The 20387-nt window shown below is 28.6% G+C and overlaps 2 protein-coding genes across 14 annotated transcripts in view; both read left to right on the forward strand.

The window, feature by feature from the left end:
* The first annotated feature begins 4606 nt into the window (after positions 1 to 4606).
* Positions 4607 to 9900, forward strand: THADA (Thyroid adenoma-associated protein homolog). 3 transcript variants are annotated; one of them, XM_015331495.2, is made up of 14 exons: positions 4610 to 4894; positions 4991 to 5131; positions 5243 to 5863; positions 6064 to 6170; positions 6250 to 6559; positions 6639 to 6884; positions 6970 to 7335; positions 7416 to 7694; positions 7808 to 8005; positions 8072 to 8262; positions 8343 to 8889; positions 8973 to 9126; positions 9215 to 9474; positions 9551 to 9900. In XM_015331495.2, exons 1-14 carry the CDS (start codon positions 4733 to 4735, stop codon positions 9869 to 9871), a joined length of 3903 nt encoding a protein of 1300 aa, XP_015186981.1. In that variant the 5' UTR covers positions 4610 to 4732; the 3' UTR covers positions 9872 to 9900. The 3 variants fall into 3 exon arrangements, with proteins under 3 accessions (XP_015186990.1, XP_089026652.1, XP_015186981.1); XM_089170526.1 differs by lacking the exon at positions 4991 to 5131 and having other exon boundaries at positions 4609 to 4894; XM_015331504.2 differs by lacking the exons at positions 9215 to 9474; positions 9551 to 9900 and having other exon boundaries at positions 4607 to 4894; positions 8343 to 8878; positions 8973 to 9113.
* A 416-nt stretch (positions 9901 to 10316) lies between these two features.
* The window catches only part of LOC107069819 (uncharacterized protein CG43867), a 139502-nt gene continuing 129431 nt past the window's right edge, over positions 10317 to 20387 (forward strand). For 7 of the 11 annotated variants that reach the window (XM_015327435.2, XM_089170003.1, XM_089170006.1 and 4 more), the window contains exon 1: positions 10317 to 11607. The gene's annotated coding sequence lies outside the window, so the exon portion shown is untranslated. The remainder of the gene's footprint in view (positions 11608 to 20387) is intronic. The other 4 variants (XM_015327445.2, XM_015327428.2, XM_089170001.1 and 1 more) reach the window with 4 other exon arrangements.

The following is a 20387-nucleotide window of genomic DNA, read 5'->3' on the forward strand; positions in this document are numbered from 1 at the left end:
TGTATTACAATATCCATATTCATGCTTACGCATTTGTTTTTCCTGAATTGTTTTCTGAATGGGATTCATCTTTTTATTTTGTTTTTCTGTCTTTTTCTTAGCAAAACATACTCAAATATCAAAAGTAGTATTTTTTTTTGACAACAAAGTACTTTTTGGATTTAATTGCCCTGGAGTTTCCCGATTGCCGTTGGAAGCCTTGTGACTCGTCCCGTTAATTGGATTTGACAGGAGGGAGAAGAGTGGGAGAGGGGGGAGAGGAAGCAAATTGAATTAGTAGACGATTCTCGGGTTATTTACGTGTGTCAGGCAATTCTCCGTTGAACGCGTCAAGAGGGGCTTGGACTTTATGTCCGATATCCTGTGCTTTGAGAGAGATGAAGTGAATGAGAGTGTCAGAGAGTATGTGAGAGAGAAAGAGAGAGAATTGTACTCGTTCGATGCTATACCATGGATGAAGTGTACCAGTACCCATGGACCAAGTCTCGTTAATCTAATATACAGGGTGTATTTCACACAACATGTTGGATTTTACTGATTTGTTTGAAAAAAAATATATATATATATATATATTATTCGTTTTAAAACGTTTTTTTTAGAAAAAAAAAAAAAAACACGAATTTTTCCTTGTTACAATGTTTCCCATTTATTCTTATAATAGGTGCAACACTTATCGACCCATAAGTTTTTGAATTATTACGTAAATTTCAAGAAAAATGTACAGGTATATTTGTAAGAAGAAAAAAAATGAATACCTTTAAGGGTTGGTTTTGGTACGAAATATTTTTTTGATAGATTTTATCTGTCAAAATAATTTATGTTCTGTAATAGGCTTGATATATATCTTATTTTTATTTTTTTTTTTTATATCAAAAAATGAAGAAATATTTTGTTCTTTTTAAGAAACTAATTTGTCAATGTTTCTTGTTAAATTTGATTAAGGATATTTTAGATTTATAAGAAAATTTATTTTTCGATTGTTTATTTAAATATTGATACATAAGATCGCGTAATTTTTTTAAAATTATATATATTTATATATGTATGGACAATACAATACAATTACACTATCTAATGTTATATTTGATATAATTAAAATTTAAAATATATAATTATTGTTATACATAAATATATAATAAATATAAAACAAATAATATAATGTAATATAAAATTATAAATTATTATATTTGTTTATTATTATATTTAATATAACAGCGATAAAAAGATTAGTATTATTCGTTTTAATTTTTTTATTACGATAAACAACAAATGTGTGTATGTGTGTGCGTGCGTATGCGTGGATTTTAAATTCTACGATCGGTAGAAATATATGGTAACCATAAATCTGATTAATCTCAATTCCAATCTCTTCTGATTCTTTTCATTTGGTGCGAAACGTTGTTTTAATTAAGACATTTGTCTAATCAAGTGACCTTCATCATTTATAAAAGAGAATTAGAAGAAGAAGAAGAAGAAGAAAAAGAAGCAAATAAAATAAAATGAAATAAAAGAGAGAATAAAAAAGAAAATAAAAGTACACGATTACCTCTAACTCTATTACAAGGAATAGATTACTTACACACATAACAGTATAATAAGAAAGTTTCTCAAGAGAGCGTGTGCCCGTTCATTTGGTTAGATGATAATAGAAGAAATAGTAGTAGAAAAAAAAAAAAAGATGGTATATAAAAGAATGTAGAAAAAGAAAAAGAAGTTGTTGTCCAAAGGAAGGAAGAGAATGCTAGGAAATTCCCTGGGATCCTTCCCATGAAGATCCGTAATTAAAAACAACGAAAGATCCCGACAGCTGACTACTCTTGTGCAACAAGCTAAAAGATCGATCTTTGCCCTCCCCAACTAATACATATAGAAACGCGGAACGAAATAAAAACCACTATGTTGTACCTTGTAATAATAATTCATTGTCTTTGTTAGGTGCGTTCTTTCTTAAGCGTGAAATAAACTTTATCATTTTTTGCTTGATAAGCAAAACGTTGGAATTCAGATCGTAAAATGTCCACCTTCATTTCTTTTTTTTTTAACATTAAAAATTTACGCACGCGTTTTACGTTTGACTCTCGACTCTTTTTATATGTAATATATTAAATAAAAATTCTTTCATTTGATTTGTTTGTTTTTTTTTTTTTTATTTCTTTTACTACAATTATTATAATTATAAATATAATTTTATAGTTTATATAGAAAATAGTATTCTTTTATTCAAATAATTGCATTGTATTTATTTGCATTTAAATTAAATACGATATAACTTTTTGTTAAAAATATATACCAGTATATACAATATATATATAATATTTTAATATTATATAATTTTATTTATCCAATATATTTATTTATTAATTATATTTATATATTATAATAAAAATATTAAAAAAAAATTTATAATATTTATTATAAATAGGTTTATATAAATTTTGAATTAAAATTTCTCTTCATTTAATGTTATATATTATTTTTACTATTATTATAATTATAAATATATACATATATAAAAATAAATATATTATTATTATTATTATTATTATTATTATTATTATTATTATTATTATTATTATTATTATTGTAAATATAAATTATATATTAAAATATATAAATACAATTATAGTATTATAATTTATATTTATAATATGAATTTATATTATATAGTCTTTATTACTCTCTTTGTCTTTTTCTTTTACAAATTTTAAATATATTTCATTCCCATTTTACAAACGTTTTGCCAACAACAATATTGCATTAGTTTATAAAAAAGTATATATATATATATGAATTTTTTTAAAAGACCGGTTACGATTTAAATGCACAAGTTAAAAATAAAACTATCGATAAGATTAGCTTTTATTAAACTCTCTCGCATAATTTTAATATTTTCCAACTAGAGTAGAATGTGATACGATATAAACTTGAATTTAAAAAAAGAAAAAAACAAATAAAAAAAAAAATAATAATAATAAAAGAAAAAATATGAGAGATAGAAAAGAAATGAAAAGTTACATCCTTGGAAAAAGGGTCCTTAGAAAATAGAACGAAATGAAAGCGAATCTTTTAAGTAAGAAAAATGAACACTCGTATAAAATGTGTAAGAGCAAACTATCTCTTTTTTCTATTTCTATCTCTCTTAACTTGTACATATTTCTCTATATTTTACATTTACAAGACTTCTCTTTGAACTAACGGGCCGTGTAAAAAAAAAAAAAAAAAAAAAGAAGAGTTCTAAGATGAAAGCGATTTGCAAACATAAACATAATTTCGTTCGTTTTAATGTCACGCAAAACGTAATGACATTTCGTATCTACTATTTTCAGTTTAATTAATGATTCGACTATAAATATACAAGATAATTAAGACTTATAAAAAAGAAAGAAAAGGATAATGCAGAAATAAACATAATTATGTATATTAAAAGATTCAAAAATATTTTTTGTATTTATTTGGTAAACGAGAATATACATGTGTTTGTTGTGTGTACGTGTAATTAGATTACACGACGTAAAACCGGGACAAATTTCTACGATCGAAATGCATACACACACACACACACACACACACACACACACACATGTATCTGTGATATGAAATGTCACTTATTTATTTATATATTATACAGATTTGGTGTGTACATGTTTATATATGCAAGTGTTTGTGTATGTATATCGAATTATTCTGTTAATTAGCTGGGTGTTACTATTTGCTTGAAATCATTTGATATTTATATAGTAAATAATATTTGAATAACCATGGCTTTTACAAAATACATATTACGTGCTAATAAATGTGTTAATTAATCCCATTTGATAAATCTCTCTGTCTCTCTCTCTCTCTCTCTCTCTCTCTCTTTTCTCTTTCTTTTTATAAGCTCAATGTTTCAAACAAATTTTCGACAATTATTTAATAAATGTTGAAATATAAAAAGTTTAAGAGGAAACGTTGAAGACACTGGAAAAAGCTGCTAATTAAAGGGATGGATAAAAAAAATAAAAGATGGTAAAAGATGAGTGAGGTTTAAAAGAAGAGAAAAAGAGAGAGAGAGAGAGAGAGAGATAAAACGAAAAAAGAAGAAAAAAAGAAAGAAAGAAATACGCTCGGTTACACAATAAGTCACTGGCGCGGTTAAAATTAGTCTTCAAAGAACTTTAAAGGCGAATTTTATTCGCCAAGCCACTGCTCGAATTATTTTTCTCGTATACTTTGGTATTTTTTTTCTCTCTTTTTTGTTTCTGTTTTATTTGTTTAAATTTTACTCATAAATTTTACTCGTAAAATTTCTAAACGAAATAATCGAAGACTGTTAGAGGTAAAATGAATTGTTTTTAAAACAATAATTATTAAAATTTAATTTAACATTATTTTAATGTAAGATTAATATTAAAACGTTCTTTTACTTTAATTATTGATTTGATTTAATTTTTATCAAATTAGAATGTATTTTTTTTAAATTTATTTTCTTGTTTTGTTTTGTTTTTTTTGTTACAGATATTAAACGGCGCGAATTTTTGTTCCTATTTTTTTTTAATAAGTTGTAGATGTCACTACTGACTGGATGAAAGTATCCCTAGATGAAAGGAGGAAGAAGGTCGTAGTAGATGTCGCTAGTGTGTCATTAAGAAATTTCCGATAATTATCAAGTTCCAAAATAAACACGCGATTCGGTATACATGCTGTCTAACCACGAATTATTATATTGGATTTGTAATCAAATGAAACGTAAAAAATGACTGAACAGGATTTAAATAAAATACTTAACGATTTGCGTGTATCGAAGAGAAGTGGTGAATTGGATAACCATGAAAAGTTTATTAATCAACGTGATAAGTGGAGGAATACGATAGATTACAATGTGTTGGAAACATGTGTTAAACATTGCAACGAAGATGTACGTAATATTTCTTTAATACAATTATACAATTTGATACAATAGAATAGAACGTAAATGTTTAAGTATTAACGTATATATATATATTGAATGTAGGTTAGGCTGGATGCCTTAGCCCTTCTCGTTGAATCCAAGAAGAGTACCTTAAAATTTACAAATGCCGAATTGGATATTATATTTTTGTTTTTAATGTATAATCTTGGTGAAAAGTTTATATATGTACCTTACATTAAAAAGGTAAGAATTATAAATATATATATATATATATATATATATATATATATATATATTTTATTTTTATAAATAATAAAATAATTATAAATTCTATAAATGTGTTGTCTTTTTCAGGCTTTAAAAAGAATAAAGGATAGTTTAAATGTTATGAAGAGAACGATATCGCAAGAATTTAAATTGAAACTTTTGAATCCTTCTGTAACGATAGATAATTCTGAAGCTTCGTCTAAGGCTGCTCATGAAATAGCAATGTATAATGGATTCTTTTTAAATTTACGAGATTTATGCGTCAACAATCTTTATCCCGATGCTACGTATTCCCGTAGAAAAAATTGTTTGCAAATACTTTGCATAATGTTAGAATTTTTAGATCAAGAATTTCGCGATATTACATGGAATTCGAAACAAGCGGAAAAAATCTTTATGTGTTTGTTATTAGACACGTATGAAACTAACAAAGAAATGGCCTTTAGAATATTGAAATCTATCGGTCCAATAACCTTGGGTTTGGATGTAGAAAATCGTATTTGTGAAATAATCAATGTTGCTACTGATTTGGGTAATAGCATTAGACCAATAGATAGTATAACTGCAGCATATATGTTTAAAGTATGTATGTTGTCGCCTTTGTTACAACAAGTGCTTAGCAAACATTATAATATAAATGATTTTCCTGATGAAATCGCAGAATCTCATATTTTGCAATTAATATTATTTCTAATTAGAAAATTAGAGGTATGTATTATACATAATCATTGATAACTGGTGATTCAAACGAGCAAATTTATTTCATACAAGAATTTTTAACAATTTATTGAATACTTGTGCACTACCTACTCGTTTATATCACCAGGACACTCTATATATTATTCAATTAATTATTTATACATTTTTTCTTATTAATTTATATAATTAATATTATTTATATATTAAAGGTGTCTTTGATGGCAGCTAAGGAAAATATAGTAATGGCAGTTACTAAATATTCTCTTTATGGATATCTCTTTTGTTTGAGAAGTTTATTATCCGATTGTAATTTGAGGTAATTATGAATGATTTTTATTCTTTATATATTTCGTTAAAATATGTTGTTATACTGTATTTATTAAAATCCGATACAGTATTGTAGGTGGAGAAAAATTATGGCAAGAAACCATTTCTAAGCTTATATCAATGTGCTTTGAATTGAACAAAGCTGTTTCAATAATAGTGAACAGTTCATCTCCCGAAGGACACTTGCCAATGGATTTAAATCCAAATAATATAAATGGTTTATTTTTTAATCCAGATAAAGAGATAGTAACACCACAAATGATACTACTTTGTTCATGGCGTACGGTAAAAGAAATCAGCTTATTGTTCGGTCATTTGGCAATTAAATCAACTATATCCAATCATAATTTGCCAGGAGAATTGTTGACCGAAAATCAAGTAAGATTTATGAAGTTATAATTATTTCTAAGATAAATCAATTGTTTAATTATTATAATATTTGATTTGATCCCGTTAGATTATCCAAATAGGAGAACATCTAGTCACTCTTCTTAGCGAAACTAAACACCGTGGTGCGTTTGAACAAGCATACGTCGGTTTTAATCAATTATGCACTCGTCTTTGGCGTATGGAAAATACTAATTTAAATCAAGTACCTAAACATTGGTTACATCAAATTTTATTAGCAATAACTGGATTGTTACCTGGTAATTTTAAAATATGTGCGACTAGGAGAAGCGCAGGTGTACCTTTTATGGTGCAAGTAAGTTAACTGACCAACATAAATGTCTTTTCTTTCTAAACCAATTCATGCGTAAAATATAATTGAATTTAAATTATTTTTACAGGCACTCGTTTCTTCTGAACCTCTGATTCAATATAATGCAAATAATTCAGCATTGCATTCCGTAATGAAAATATTGTTAGGATTCACCGAACTGGAAGATAATGTAAATATTTGGACAGATATAAAACGTGTTGTTTATGACAAAACTATTTTTTCGGAATTCGAAAATCTTATCGACTTATCGAGAACGGATATAAACGAAAGTTTAGCCGAAGATAATAAAATACAAGTTACCGAAATTAAAACCCACGCTTTAAATATATTGAGAGCATTATTCAGACATTCTCCATTGGGTGATTTGGTTAAAACATTTATCGCCGATGGTCTAATAGCGGCGTTTAAAAATTACGATGGCAAATCTTGGGCGGTAAGATTTGTTTTTATTTTAGAACATTGTTATTTTTCTCGTATAATTAAAATAAATAATTTATTTTTTTTTTTTCATAGGAACGAAATGCAGCAACTCTTTTGTTCAGTGCACTGATCATTAGAATTTTCGGTGTGCAAAGAACGAAAGATCATATCAATTTAACCACTGATAATAAAATGACGTGTAAAATATTTTTCGAAAGATATCCCAGTCTCCTACCATTCATGTTGGACGAATTACAAACTTTCGTATCTATCAACGAGAGTTTAATTAAACCAAACATACAATCGATTCTATTATTATTGTCACGATTGTATCTCAGTTATAATCAAGATGAAGGAGATTTTAATTGGAAGGTCTTTATATATTGTTTAAAAAAAAATAAAAAAATTAAAAAAAAAAAAATACAGAAATTACAAAAATCTAATTTACGAAGAAAAAACACGTAAGGATATACATGTGATTTTAGATTGACGAATTCATTCATTTAGTTTCTCAATGTGCGAAGTCACCTGTCTGCAAAACTCGCGAATTAGCAGCCAGAGCCCTCGTACCACTGATGACAGAAACATATGCTACTGATATTATTAGAAAATTGTTTGAAATAGTAGCTTCTGGACAAGTTAATCATTTATCATTAAATGCTATGCATGGACACATGTTACAGGTAAGTTCCATTCGATTATTTAATTTTTTTCTTTTATAATTCATATCTTGTTACTATTTTAATTAGATCCTAGAAATGATAAAAAGGATAAAAACTATAAAAGAAAAGTTAACACCTTTGGAGCTTAGTTCATTTTTCGAAGGTACAATATGGATTTTAAGGAACTTAGAAATAAACAGCAACGGCCCTGTTTGCTTTCCATTAGCAACCGCTTATTTAGATACGCTTCATGAATTACTCAAAGCGGATTATAAGATGTGAGATATCCAATTAGTCTACTATCTATAACTTTTTGTGTACTTTTTAAATTACAAAGGTTTCTTTTCTTTTTTTCTAGGATTATAGATTCAATTTTATTGAATATATCCAGTACATTAAAACGACACGTTTTAGAACACAATATCCTAAAGCAAGCACCTAGTCAAGAAATCTATAAAGTTTCAGCTGTTAAGTTAATTGTTTTTATAGGACAACATTACATGCTTAATATTACAGCTAGAATACATCTACATATATTAAGCGTACCTGAACCCGAATTGCAAACAATTGCTTGGACTACGATAATCGAAGTTATAAATGGTGCTACTTGCCCACATGAAAAAAGATTATTAAATGATCGTGCAATCGACGTAGCTTGTAATTCTTTGGCCTATCTACCTAAATATAATCCTGAATTGCAGGATGCAATTTTTGATTTTCTTTATGCGAGCCTAATGTTTATGGATAAATCATCGACCACGGAGGATCTTTACGACAAACAAGAAATTTGTAATCTAGTCTTGAACAAAATGAGAATTGATACTAAAAAAAGTACTTATTGCGAAAGGAGCAGTTATTTGAGATTACTTGGCAAATCTTATTGCACGTTGCATTGTGAGTTAAAGGTAGACATTATTTTAAATATGTGTAAAAATATATGGATAATTTATTTGTGCATGTATATATGTATGCATTCGTTTGATTTTAGGACGATACAATTTCGATAAAATGTACAGAAGATGTGTATAGTTATTTCTGTCAGAATTTGTGGATCAGTAGTTTAGAAGTTGATTTTCGAAGATCCGTTTTTGAAATAATGTATGAACTTTATTATACAAATACGGACGCTTGTCGACAATATTGTAAGTATTTAAAGAATAGTTGTTGTTGTTGTTTTTTTTTTTTTAATTATATATTTAATAACAAAAAAAAATTTGGTTGATATTTTAGTGCCGTTGTTGCAATGGTGGACAACGGTGCTGCAATTACTAGTTGATGATAACGTTGAAGTAAGAAGAGATGCATCTCGGCTAGTTTGTAAAATAGAATCTAATGGTTCATTGGAGTGCGTTACTTCGATGATTCAAATATTTTTCGAACAATTCTGTGACATCGTTGGTACTAATTATCCAAGCGTTGCAGCGGTTGCATTATTTTGTTGGGGCATTTCGTTGTGTGGAGAGATGAATTATGAAATGGACGAGACCGATGTAAGTAAAAATTCAAATGTCTACCCAAGGCAATCCTGTATAAGATTTGAATACTGTAATCACATTTTCCAATTAGGTATTCAACAAGTGTAAAAATTACGACTGCTACGAGCCAGTGCAATTGTCAAATACGTGCGTGGAATACATAAAAACGATAACCAAACGCATTTCCCTCGACAGTCCATTACCGATAGATGCGTTGCGTTGGTTGACCTCTCACCTAAACTTGGATCTAACGAAAGCAACGAGTTTTCGAAAACTCATATCTTCCTATGGGGATTGTGTTCCTACTATAGAAAAAAAACTACAGGATATCTTGGATCCAACGTATAAGGATAAATTACTTCAAATTTTAGCATACGAAAAATACGCTTCTTTACATTCCCAAGAATGTTAGTTGATTATAGAAAAAAAATCTAATATGGCATATATATATATATATATATATATATATATATATATATATATATATATATATATATATATATATATGTATGTATATATAAGTAAAAGGTGCATTAGATATGCTATTACGATAGTTGCCGGATATAAATGATGAATAAAGGATAATTTTCCAAAGAACTTATTTATTCGAAAACATTAATTATTTATCAATTTTATTACAACAATATTAATAATAAAAATTAAAATCGAAAAAAAAACAAAAGAAAAAGACCCGGAATATAATATATCGATTCTTGATAGTAAAAAATTGACGTTATCGACAGAGATAATCAAAGTTACGAAAAAAACTCGATAGATGGTGTTAGATATGCGTTTTCCCTCTCCCTCGATCATCAACTGTCTCACTCAATTGCCGCGCTCGTCGCGCGTGTCGACGCTAGCGTCGCGGCTGGCCGTCCGCGTACTCCGGTCGTGTGTAATTTCGTGTCCTCCGTGTTAACGGCTGGTCCGCCCGTATTTTAACGAAATTTTTTAATTTTTTCGCGCCTCCGCGCGGTGATCTTCGTTGTGAAGGAAGGCTACGCGATATCACGTCGACGTCGAGGACGTAACGGCTGATAATGTCCGGCATATTTGCTGACAGCATTGGAAAAATAAGGAAAGCTATTGGAAGAGGTGTTTTCTAGAGGCACACACAACATACACGAGGTAGAGAGAAAGGAAGGATAAAAAGAGATAGATAGATAGATAGATACATATATATACATTATACATACATATATAGATAGATAGATAGAAATATAGTTGATAGATCAGTGTAAAATAGTGTACGTCGAGTAAGGTGAACATCTCGACGACGACGGTAACGATACACAAGAACGAAAACGACAACGACAATAACAACGACTAATACGAGGAAGACTTGGACAATTAGGAAAAGGAAAAGGAGGAAGACAACGACATCATTCACGACGGCGACGGCGACGGCGACGCAGACGAAGACGAAGACGAAGACGGTAAGGACGAGTACGGCGGCGACGGTGACGGTGACGGTGTCGGCACGCAGTACGCACGCACGCGTAGAGGAAGGGCAACGAATAAGAGGAGGAGGAAGAGAAGAGGGAGACGGTGACACGGGAGGAGGAATAGAAGGTGGAGGATGAGGTGAAGAAGGAGGGGGAGGAGGAGGAGATTAAGCAGCGGTCGGAGGATCGGTTGGAAGATCGGTCGTCGGTCGGTCGGTCGTCGGGTTGAGTGTGTAGTAGGTGGTGGCATCAGTAAGTGGTGTTAGTGGTGATCCCTCCAAGTATATTAGTATTTTAGTAGTAGTAGTGCTCCTCGTGCTGGTGCTCCTCATATAATTAGTAGTAGTGGTGCTCCTATACATTAGTAGTAGTAAAAGGAATAGTAGTAGTAGGTAGTAGTAGTGGTGGTGGTGGTAGTGGTGGTGGTGGTGCGGCGCCCGCTCTACTACTGCTGCTGCTGCTTCTGCTGCTGCTGCTTCTGCTTCTGCTGTTGCTGCTGTTGGTGGTGCTCCTCGTTGGGCCCACGGTGCGTCGTCTACGCCAGGCATGGAGCGCCGGACTCAGTGCGCCCGTTTCAAATCGTTACGAGCCGTTACCGCAGACTCCACGTCGAAGTAAGGAGAGAGAGAGAGAAAGAGAGAAAGAGACAGATAGATATAAAGAGAAAAAGAGAAAGAGAAAGAGAGAGAGAGAGAAAGAGAAGGTGAGTCGCCACAGAGAAAGAGATCGAATCGGTCGACGACTCCTCCCCTCCTCCCACCCACCCTCCTCCTTCTGTCCCTTCCGTCCACCGTGCTAACTTCTCCTCCCCTCCCTACACCCCTCCCCTCCACCTCTACTTCTACTTCTACTTCTACTTCTACCTCCCTTCCGAGAGGTCTTGACCCACTTGCTGCCGTCTCTCCTGCGAGCTGTCATCCCTTCTCGCGTTTTCGCGCCTATTTCTTCGCACCGTGTCAGAGATAACCAATGAAATAATATCGTCGTCGTTCTATGACCAATTACGACACCCAACATACACACACACACACACATTGCGTTTTCATTTTTTGTCTATGTCAATCTAATAGAAGAAGAAGGAGTGAGAGAGAGAGAGAGAGAGAGAGAGAGAGAGAGAGAGAGAGAGATTGTAAAGGGAACTAGTTGGAACAAGTTTGAAAACTAGCGTTGCTAGTTTTGGTCCAACCAACGGACATCTGTGATTCCTAAAGTGCGTCCTTTCCAAACAGGGAATGTTAAATAGCCTTCAAGCTTGATCGACTAACGGAGAATTCTCGAATGATCTTTCTTGACCTAACTTCTCTCTCTCTCTCTCTCTTTCTATTTCCATTTCTATTTCTAGTTCTAGTTCTATTTCTCTGTCTATCTAATTAGCTCGCTTGCTTGCTTTCTTTCTTGCTTTTCTTTCTTTCTTTCTCATTTCTCTTAGAAAGGGTCATCGATCTTTCGAAATCGTTTCTTGTCCACGCCTCTCGTTTCAAGGACGTTCGTCTATCTATCCATCTTTTTCTTTTCTTATTTCTTTCTTTCTTTCTTTCTTTCTTTCTTTTTCTTTTTCTTTTTCTTTACGAAGAGAAGGTTATAACACATGCCTCGTTGAATCAAGTTTTGCTTACGTTATATTACATTCCGTTGTTATTACAGGAAAACTTTCTACGAGTAATAGAAAGAGACAGTTTTTTAACGGCACTTTATTACTTGTATCTCGTTTTAAAATGTTGTATTTATTTAAATGTGTAGACATTATTTGATTAGTCGTTAAATATACTCTTATCGAAAAAGAAAAATGTTCCTTGATTTATTTCAATATTATTTTCTATCTATTTCTGTAAATCAGTGAAAGAAGATGAAATAAAGAAATGATATCTCATCGATAAATCGATTATCACCCCCGTCAGCACGTTTAAATTTCGCGCGCGTTATATTCGATTGTAAATCAAAATGGCGCAAAAATTAGTCCGCGAAAAAAGAACAATATTCAAATGATTGAATTGATCTTATATTTGTACGCTTGTTGCTTGTCCTATTATATGTATTTTTCTTTCTGATGCTGCAGGATCGATTATCCCCCTTGTCGTATATTTAAATTTCGCGCGCGTTGTTTTTGATTGTAAATTAAAATGGCGAAAAAATTAGTCCGCGAAAAAAGAACAATATTCAAATGATTGAATTGATCTTATCTTTATACACTTGTCACTTGTCCTACTGTACGTATTTTTCTTTCTGATGCTGCAGGATCGATCGATCATGTTTCGGAAATTATATCGGAAATTGAATACTCGAACGAAATGTTTGTTTATCTATCTGCCTCGTTGGCCCGATTACGTAACTAGAACGATGAACACTATATATGTATATCTGTAAATGTGATACGATGCATATATGTTTAGTGTGTTAGTATTTACTCTAGTATACGTATATAACCATAGTCTTCTTCATCCCCGCATGTATTTGTGTCGTCGTCGCGTAGTCGTCATCGTCGTCTTTAAGATTATACGTGTGTTTATGTCTCTCTGTCCTGTTTGTTTCTCTGTGTACAACCGTTCGTACCATTCGACTCGTGTATTCAACGGAAAGTAGTAGAAGAAGAAGAAGAAGAAGTAGAGAAGAGAAGAAGAAGAAAAGTATTCTCAGAAGATATAGAAGCGCTCGTTTGAAAAGCCTTTTTGGCCGTTCTTCGGATCGTGGCTTCGACGATCTCTCGGGGTGATTGTACTCGTAAAAAAGGTATTTCTGGTATCCTTTTCTTAAGGACCGACAAAGAAGGGAAAGAATGAGAGATAGAGAAAGAGAGAATCCAGAGCTCGTTTCTTTAGAGGAATCTTCTTCCTCAATCGCCTTTTCCGAGCATCGTGATATGCCCCGTTCAGATGATGCCGTTCGTTTAGAAACGTTTCTTTTAACGAGGGTATATATAGTCTACTTATTTTGTCCCCAATTTTTCATATCATCATCCTCCCCATAGTCATATTTTTTTTAAACGATTCTCACTTCTTTCTTTTTTTTTATTTTTTTATTTTTTTTTATTTAAACGAGAACATTTAATAACGCGTTTATATTTTATTGTACAATTTTTATATTGATTTACGTGAATTTTCATTCGATTTAAATTCATTTGGATATTGATATATCAATGTTACAGATTGATATGTACACATGATATTTGATTATAAATTACTAACTACATAAATAGAAGTTTTATAAATCATTATTAATTAGTCTAACAGCGAGTGACTCACAATCTGTGAAACCACCGTCCAATATTAGGCCTCATCAAACTTTTAATGGGAAACGGAATGGAAGTAAATAACTTACGCCAGAAGCAAGAAAAGTTAATTAATTTGTAAGACATTTTCTGAAAGTTCTAGTTTATATACCCTACCAACCAGACGTATCATTAAAATACACTGAAATATATTCTTTTTTTTTTTTTATATTGTCTTAGAAAACAGATTTTATAGGTCAATTAATCCAAAAATGGTTGAGAAATGCTGTGAGTTTGAATGTGTCTTACGCATAAATACTAATACATATCCATAAATTATTGATTGAAATGACTTTTGTTTTGAATTGGGAACATATATTGTAGAATTGCATTGATTTTTATTCGATTGACTAAGAACACCATTTTGTAACACATATATAACATCTTGTTTTCAATCGATTCTACCTACGAGAAATATGACGAAGTATTTACGTAATAAAATCAACTATTCACATCTCGACTTTTGTTCTTTTTAATTATAACGAATGTTTACCTTCGATTAATAATCTGATAGATGACACACTTTTTTCTTTTTTTTATTTATAACTTTTTAACATCTTTTCCTTGTTTTTTTTTTTCTACAAGTTTTTTCTGCTTGCAATATGGAGGTGATTATTTAATAGAAAAATGTTTTTCTACGTCAATATTTTTGTCGAGAAAATGTTTGTTCTTACGAGTTTCACGAGAGTTATGTAAACTAAACTTTTCTTTATTTTCTTTGTTTTTTTTTTTTTTTTTTTTTTTTTAATCTTTTGTTTGATAGAAAATATTATCATTGAGATTAGAGATGAAAACGCGGCACGGCACATTTAGAGAAACGTATTATTGTTTTATTGATAATTCTTAGAACCCATTGACTAATTGAATATTTATTTAAATACGTTTGAATAGTTTTTTTTTTGTTAACGCGATAAGAGGAAATTTGTTATTCATTGATCGTTTAAATATTTCTTAATTGATTCTAAAGAAATTATTCGTACTCTTTTACGACGAGTAAGGTCATAAGATCATGCAGTAAATCATTGAACTGAATACTCGTATTCTGTAGAATAATATTCTACGTAGAATAATAGAAATGATAATTAAATTTCATTAATATATATTATCGAACGATAAATCGATTAAATATTAATACGATAGTTGATCAAAAGTTAATAAAATTATCTTCAAAATTAATTATTCTTTCATTCGATATTTTTGGCTAATTATTTTTCCCTATAAAATTAATAAAAAGCACAATGAGTTTCTAAAAGAAATCATTTATTTGTAATATTATTATTATTATTATTATTAGATATTTTTGAGTTTACTATTTTATTATTTTATCGTTATATTTATTGTGAGTTAGTATTTTAAATGAATTATTATTATATTCCTATTAAAAATATTAAGTATCTTAAGTGTGACAAATTATTATAAATACAAAATATTACAAAATAATTATTATATTTATTAAAATATTATTAAATTATAGTATATAAGTAGATGTATTAAAATACTATATAATACACTCTATACCTATATAGTATAGTATATTATTTATAATATTTATTATATTATTTAAAATAGTATATTACTATATTATAATAAATGTACTATATTATTAATAATATACTATACTATATATATAGCTACTTATAATTTATTATATATTTTTGATACATTTAAAATATTACAAAATAATTATTATGTTTATTGAAATACTATTAAACTATTATTATATATTTATACTATGAACAAGATATTCTCATATATATATACTTATAATTTATTTTACAAAACATTGACAATGTATTGCAATATAAATATTTTGTATATATTATATAAAAAAAAATCTTTTAAAATTAATTAGATAAAAAAAAAGGAAAGCAATTCGTCGTAAAAAGTTTTGAAAAAATGAATTAATGAGTCAGATGAAGAAAGTTTAAAATAAGGCTTTTTGCTTGGTTGCATACTCCATCTTTTATACGTTTAATAAACGGCGATATGGGCAAACGACCGATCGACAGATGCTCGTTACGTAGTATACATATATATATATGCTTATTTTTTTCTTTTTCTTTCTCTTTCTTTCTTTCTTTCTTCCTTTCTTATTATTGGTATTTGCCTTGCGTCTGAGTTTTCTACGAAGAGGCCACGTTTTCTTCGATCCCCCACAAGAAGTTACGAACATCGAAATGTCTTCGACGTGCCGATGCATTCTAGTCTACGTTTTATAAACTCCTTACAGTTCACAACGATTCTTCTCAACTTTATATTCATTCGTCTTTCTCTATATTTTTCTATCAGATTATTATTTTTTTTTTCTTTCTTTCCTTTTTTTTTTTTTTTTATAGCCAAAGGCAGCAATTTCTTTTTTACTTTATCGCCAACTTTTTCTTTTCCTTTTTCTTTCAGCACATTTTAAATTATTCCAACTTTTTTTTTTTTTATCACTCACAAACACTTCTATTAATTTTTATATGCGAACGTTATTTTGTTTCTTTTTTTTTTTATTGAAAAAAGAAAATATCTTAATAATTAATTATATTCTCTTTCTTTAATAACACGTTTTATTATTTAATAATATTTTCAAGTTTTTTAAATAAAATGCATTATATTATCGTATTCAATTAAATTATATAATATAATATAAATTCATTTAAAATCAAAAAGTTTTGTTCTATTATTCTTATATTGCATTTCGTTAATTTCTGTTATTTGTTAACACAATGATATTCAATTTATTATAGATAACATTCGTAAAAAAAAAAACAAAAAATACATAATTTCGTGTTTAATTAAATTATATAATATAATATAAATTCATTTAAAATCAAAAAGTTTTGTTCTATTATTCTTATATTGCATTTCGTTAATTTCTGTTATTTGTTAACACAATGATATTGAATTTTTTTGTAGATAACATTCGTAAAAAAAAAAGAAAAAATATTTTCATTTTCTTTTCGTATAAAACGTAACATTATTTTCCTTATCGCAATGTTTTGTGTTATTTTTATTTTTCCTCCTCCCCTCCCGTTTATTGTTTAGTTGCTTCGCAAACGTGTATGAAGGTTTGAAAGCTCAGAAATGGAGAATCGTTATGTAAACCTTGGTGTATCTACTATTCTGCTCGCAATTGTCCTTCCTTGCAACCTACGTACCTACCTACCTACCTACCTACCTACCTTCCTACCTTCCTACCTTGCTCGTTTTAATAGACGAAGATAAGGCAGAGACGAGTACGTGCGTTAAAACTACGTAGAGAGAGAACGTTTAATATCGTTCTCTAACACTCGTTTTCCTTTCCCTCGGAGGCACACGCTCTCGGACTTTGCTCGTTATGCTATTTATCGGCCTTTATTACCGATTTTTATCACTTCCTTCTTAAGTATATTAGCGTACACATACGCCACATGTGTTTTTCTAACATTCTCTATCTCTCTTCTCTTTCTCTTTCTCAGACATTCATAATATCATCTTATTCATCTTATTTATTTTTATTTTTACAAAAAAAGAAAAAAATAAACCACGTAATTTTCTTATTTTTTCTTTTTAATTATTTATTTTATTTTCACGTGTTACATTGTCTGTGCAACATTTTTTGTTTTGTTTCAATTGGTAATTATATAACTTTAATTAGAATTTTATATTATATAGAAATTTAATATATTAATTTTTTTTAGATAATTTATTATATATTATATATTATATTATATATAGAAATTTAATATATTAATTTTGATAGATATATTGTCTGTGCAAAATTATTTTCTAAATTGATAATTATATAACTTTAATTAGAATATTTATATTATATAGAAATTTATAATATATTAATTTTGAAAGAGATAATTTATTATATTATATAAAAATTAATATTAATTTTGATAGATAATTTTATATTTTATATTTGATTATTTTAATAATTTTTATAATTATTATATAGAAATTTATATTAATTTTGCTAAACACAATTAATTATTTTATTATATATTATATATTATATATTAATCGATAGAAAATTTTATATCAAATCATTTGAACAAATTTAACAAAATTCTTATAAATATAAATCATTTTTTTTTTGTTTTGTTTTCGTTTCTATCTATTTTTAAAAGTCACCCAAAAAATAATTGTTCTTCTAATTAGAGTAAAAAAAAAAAAGAAAAAAAAGAGAAAGAAGTGTCTAAGAAGAGTTCGAGTATTCTTCTTCTACTACTACCTGATTGTGAAGTAAGCTTTAAGACTAGCTACTTGACAAGAAAGAAACCTCCTTTCCGGGGCGCAAAGTTTCTCTCGGTGCATCTTATTCTTCAGTCAGTTGCAAACGATACGGCCGACAAACTTCTACACTGTTTTAGTCTCTTAAAAGTTCTACATTTGTTCGTTTATCGTATTGGATTTTAATTCCCTTCACACCTGCCCCAACTTTTTTTCAAATCTTAACATACAAATTACAATTATTCAAATCGATCGATCAATCAAAAGGTAAATTAAATTTATTAGATTATTTAGTTATTTTTAGAAGTTAGAAGAGTTCGTGCATATTAGGATGAACCAATGGTTTGAAATTAATATTTAAGATTATTTAATTATTGATAATTTTTTATTAATACTTTTTAAATTAATATTTTACTTGTATATTTGATTTGTATTTTTCTATTAATAGAAAAATAAAATATAATCAATTCTCAGTGTGATTTATAAGTAATTTATAATTCTAATTTCTATAATAGAAATAATATACAATACACATACGTATATATTATAGAAATAGATTTATTTTATATATTAATATATATTTTAATATATTTTATATTTTAATAAATATTTTATATATATATAATAAATATTAATATATATTTATTATAAAATATATATAATATTAAATATATTATATTATAATAACTATAATATATTTTTAATATAATTTTTTTTTATAATATATATTATATTATATATATATATATATATTATTTATATATTATAATTTTTTTATTATAATATATATTTAATATATATAATAATTTTATTAAATAAATTAATATGTATTATAAATATAAACTACATAACTAACATAACTATATATAATATAATAAATACAAACATACATAATTCTAATTATTAATTAGTCAAATCTTGTTTCTAAATCAGAAAGATAGAATCTTTTTTAGCTTACCTACTAAATTAGTATTTTTCCAATCAAATTATTTTGTTAGATTGTTTACCAACATATTACATAAAATAATTTTGTTGACTTGAAAAGAAAAACAACAAGATAAACATACGAACTTTTGGTTCACCCTAATAGGTGGTCGGATGGATGACTCATATCCAAAAAGAAATAGAAGAAAAATAAATAAATAAAAAATAGTGTTTTTTTTAAGCAAACTCTTAGCATCACACATCGTTCTTCTCCTTCACTTCCATCCCCATTTTGATCCTTTTCTTTTTCTTCTTCTTCTTGTTTTTCTTCTTCATCATCATCTTCTTGTTCCTCGTCATCTTACGGTCACCGTTCACAAGTCCCTCTAGTCCCTCCTCTTTAATTCGTCGTGTGCGTCGTGAAAAAGTGGAATTAGGTACGGCCCAGAAACTCGATCTCTCCTTTCGTCCAAACAAAGGAATCCGAGAGTGCAACGCGATACTCATGGGTTATTTCTCTTGGATATATACGTCTCCTCCTCTACCTCCTCCTCCTCTTCCATCCTCCTCCTCTTTCTCCTCCTCTTCCTCTTGTCCCTTTTTTCTTCTCGTGTCGTGATTTTGGAACGATCTTTTTTTACGGTAAATACTTTGATATACAAGGGTGGGACTCAAAGCTTTTCTTTACTTTTATAGTTGGGTCAAAAGTTTTCTGTATTTTAGGTTATTTTTAAATACCAATTATTCTTTCCCCTTTAGGACTATGTTTAACAAACGTCTTTGTATAATACGACTTTTATATTTTTCTTTTCATTTTTTTGGTGATCATTTAACTAATAAATATTTCTAATAGAATATTATATATATATATATTTTTTTTTTTAATGGTAAAGAAATGTACAATTCATTTTTTTGTGAGGATTATAAGTAATTTTTGTTAATGCCATACATTAATATAAATTGAGCACACAATATATAATAATATTACAAAATAAATATATAATAATATTAATAAATAAATATATAATAATATTAAAAAATAAATATGAAATAATTTAATTAATACTTATTTCTACACAATATTTAATAAT

Source organism: Polistes dominula, unplaced genomic scaffold (assembly GCF_049000335.1).
Source record: "Polistes dominula isolate Pdom_NZ unplaced genomic scaffold, Pdom_raw_medaka contig_15, whole genome shotgun sequence".
Lineage (NCBI taxonomy): Eukaryota > Metazoa > Arthropoda > Insecta > Hymenoptera > Vespidae > Polistes > Polistes dominula.

Bases quoted from the DNA above. Each gene is read 5' to 3' on its own strand.
- THADA (XM_015331495.2), top strand. From the start codon at position 4,733: ATGACTGAACAGGATTTAAATAAAATACTTAACGATTTGCGTGTATCG. The intron at 6,885-6,969 runs GTAAGTTAACTG...TTATTTTTACAG, and splicing joins GTGTACCTTTTATGGTGCAA to GCACTCGTTTCTTCTGAACC. The intron at 8,263-8,342 runs GTGAGATATCCA...CTTTTTTTCTAG, and splicing joins CTCAAAGCGGATTATAAGAT to GATTATAGATTCAATTTTAT.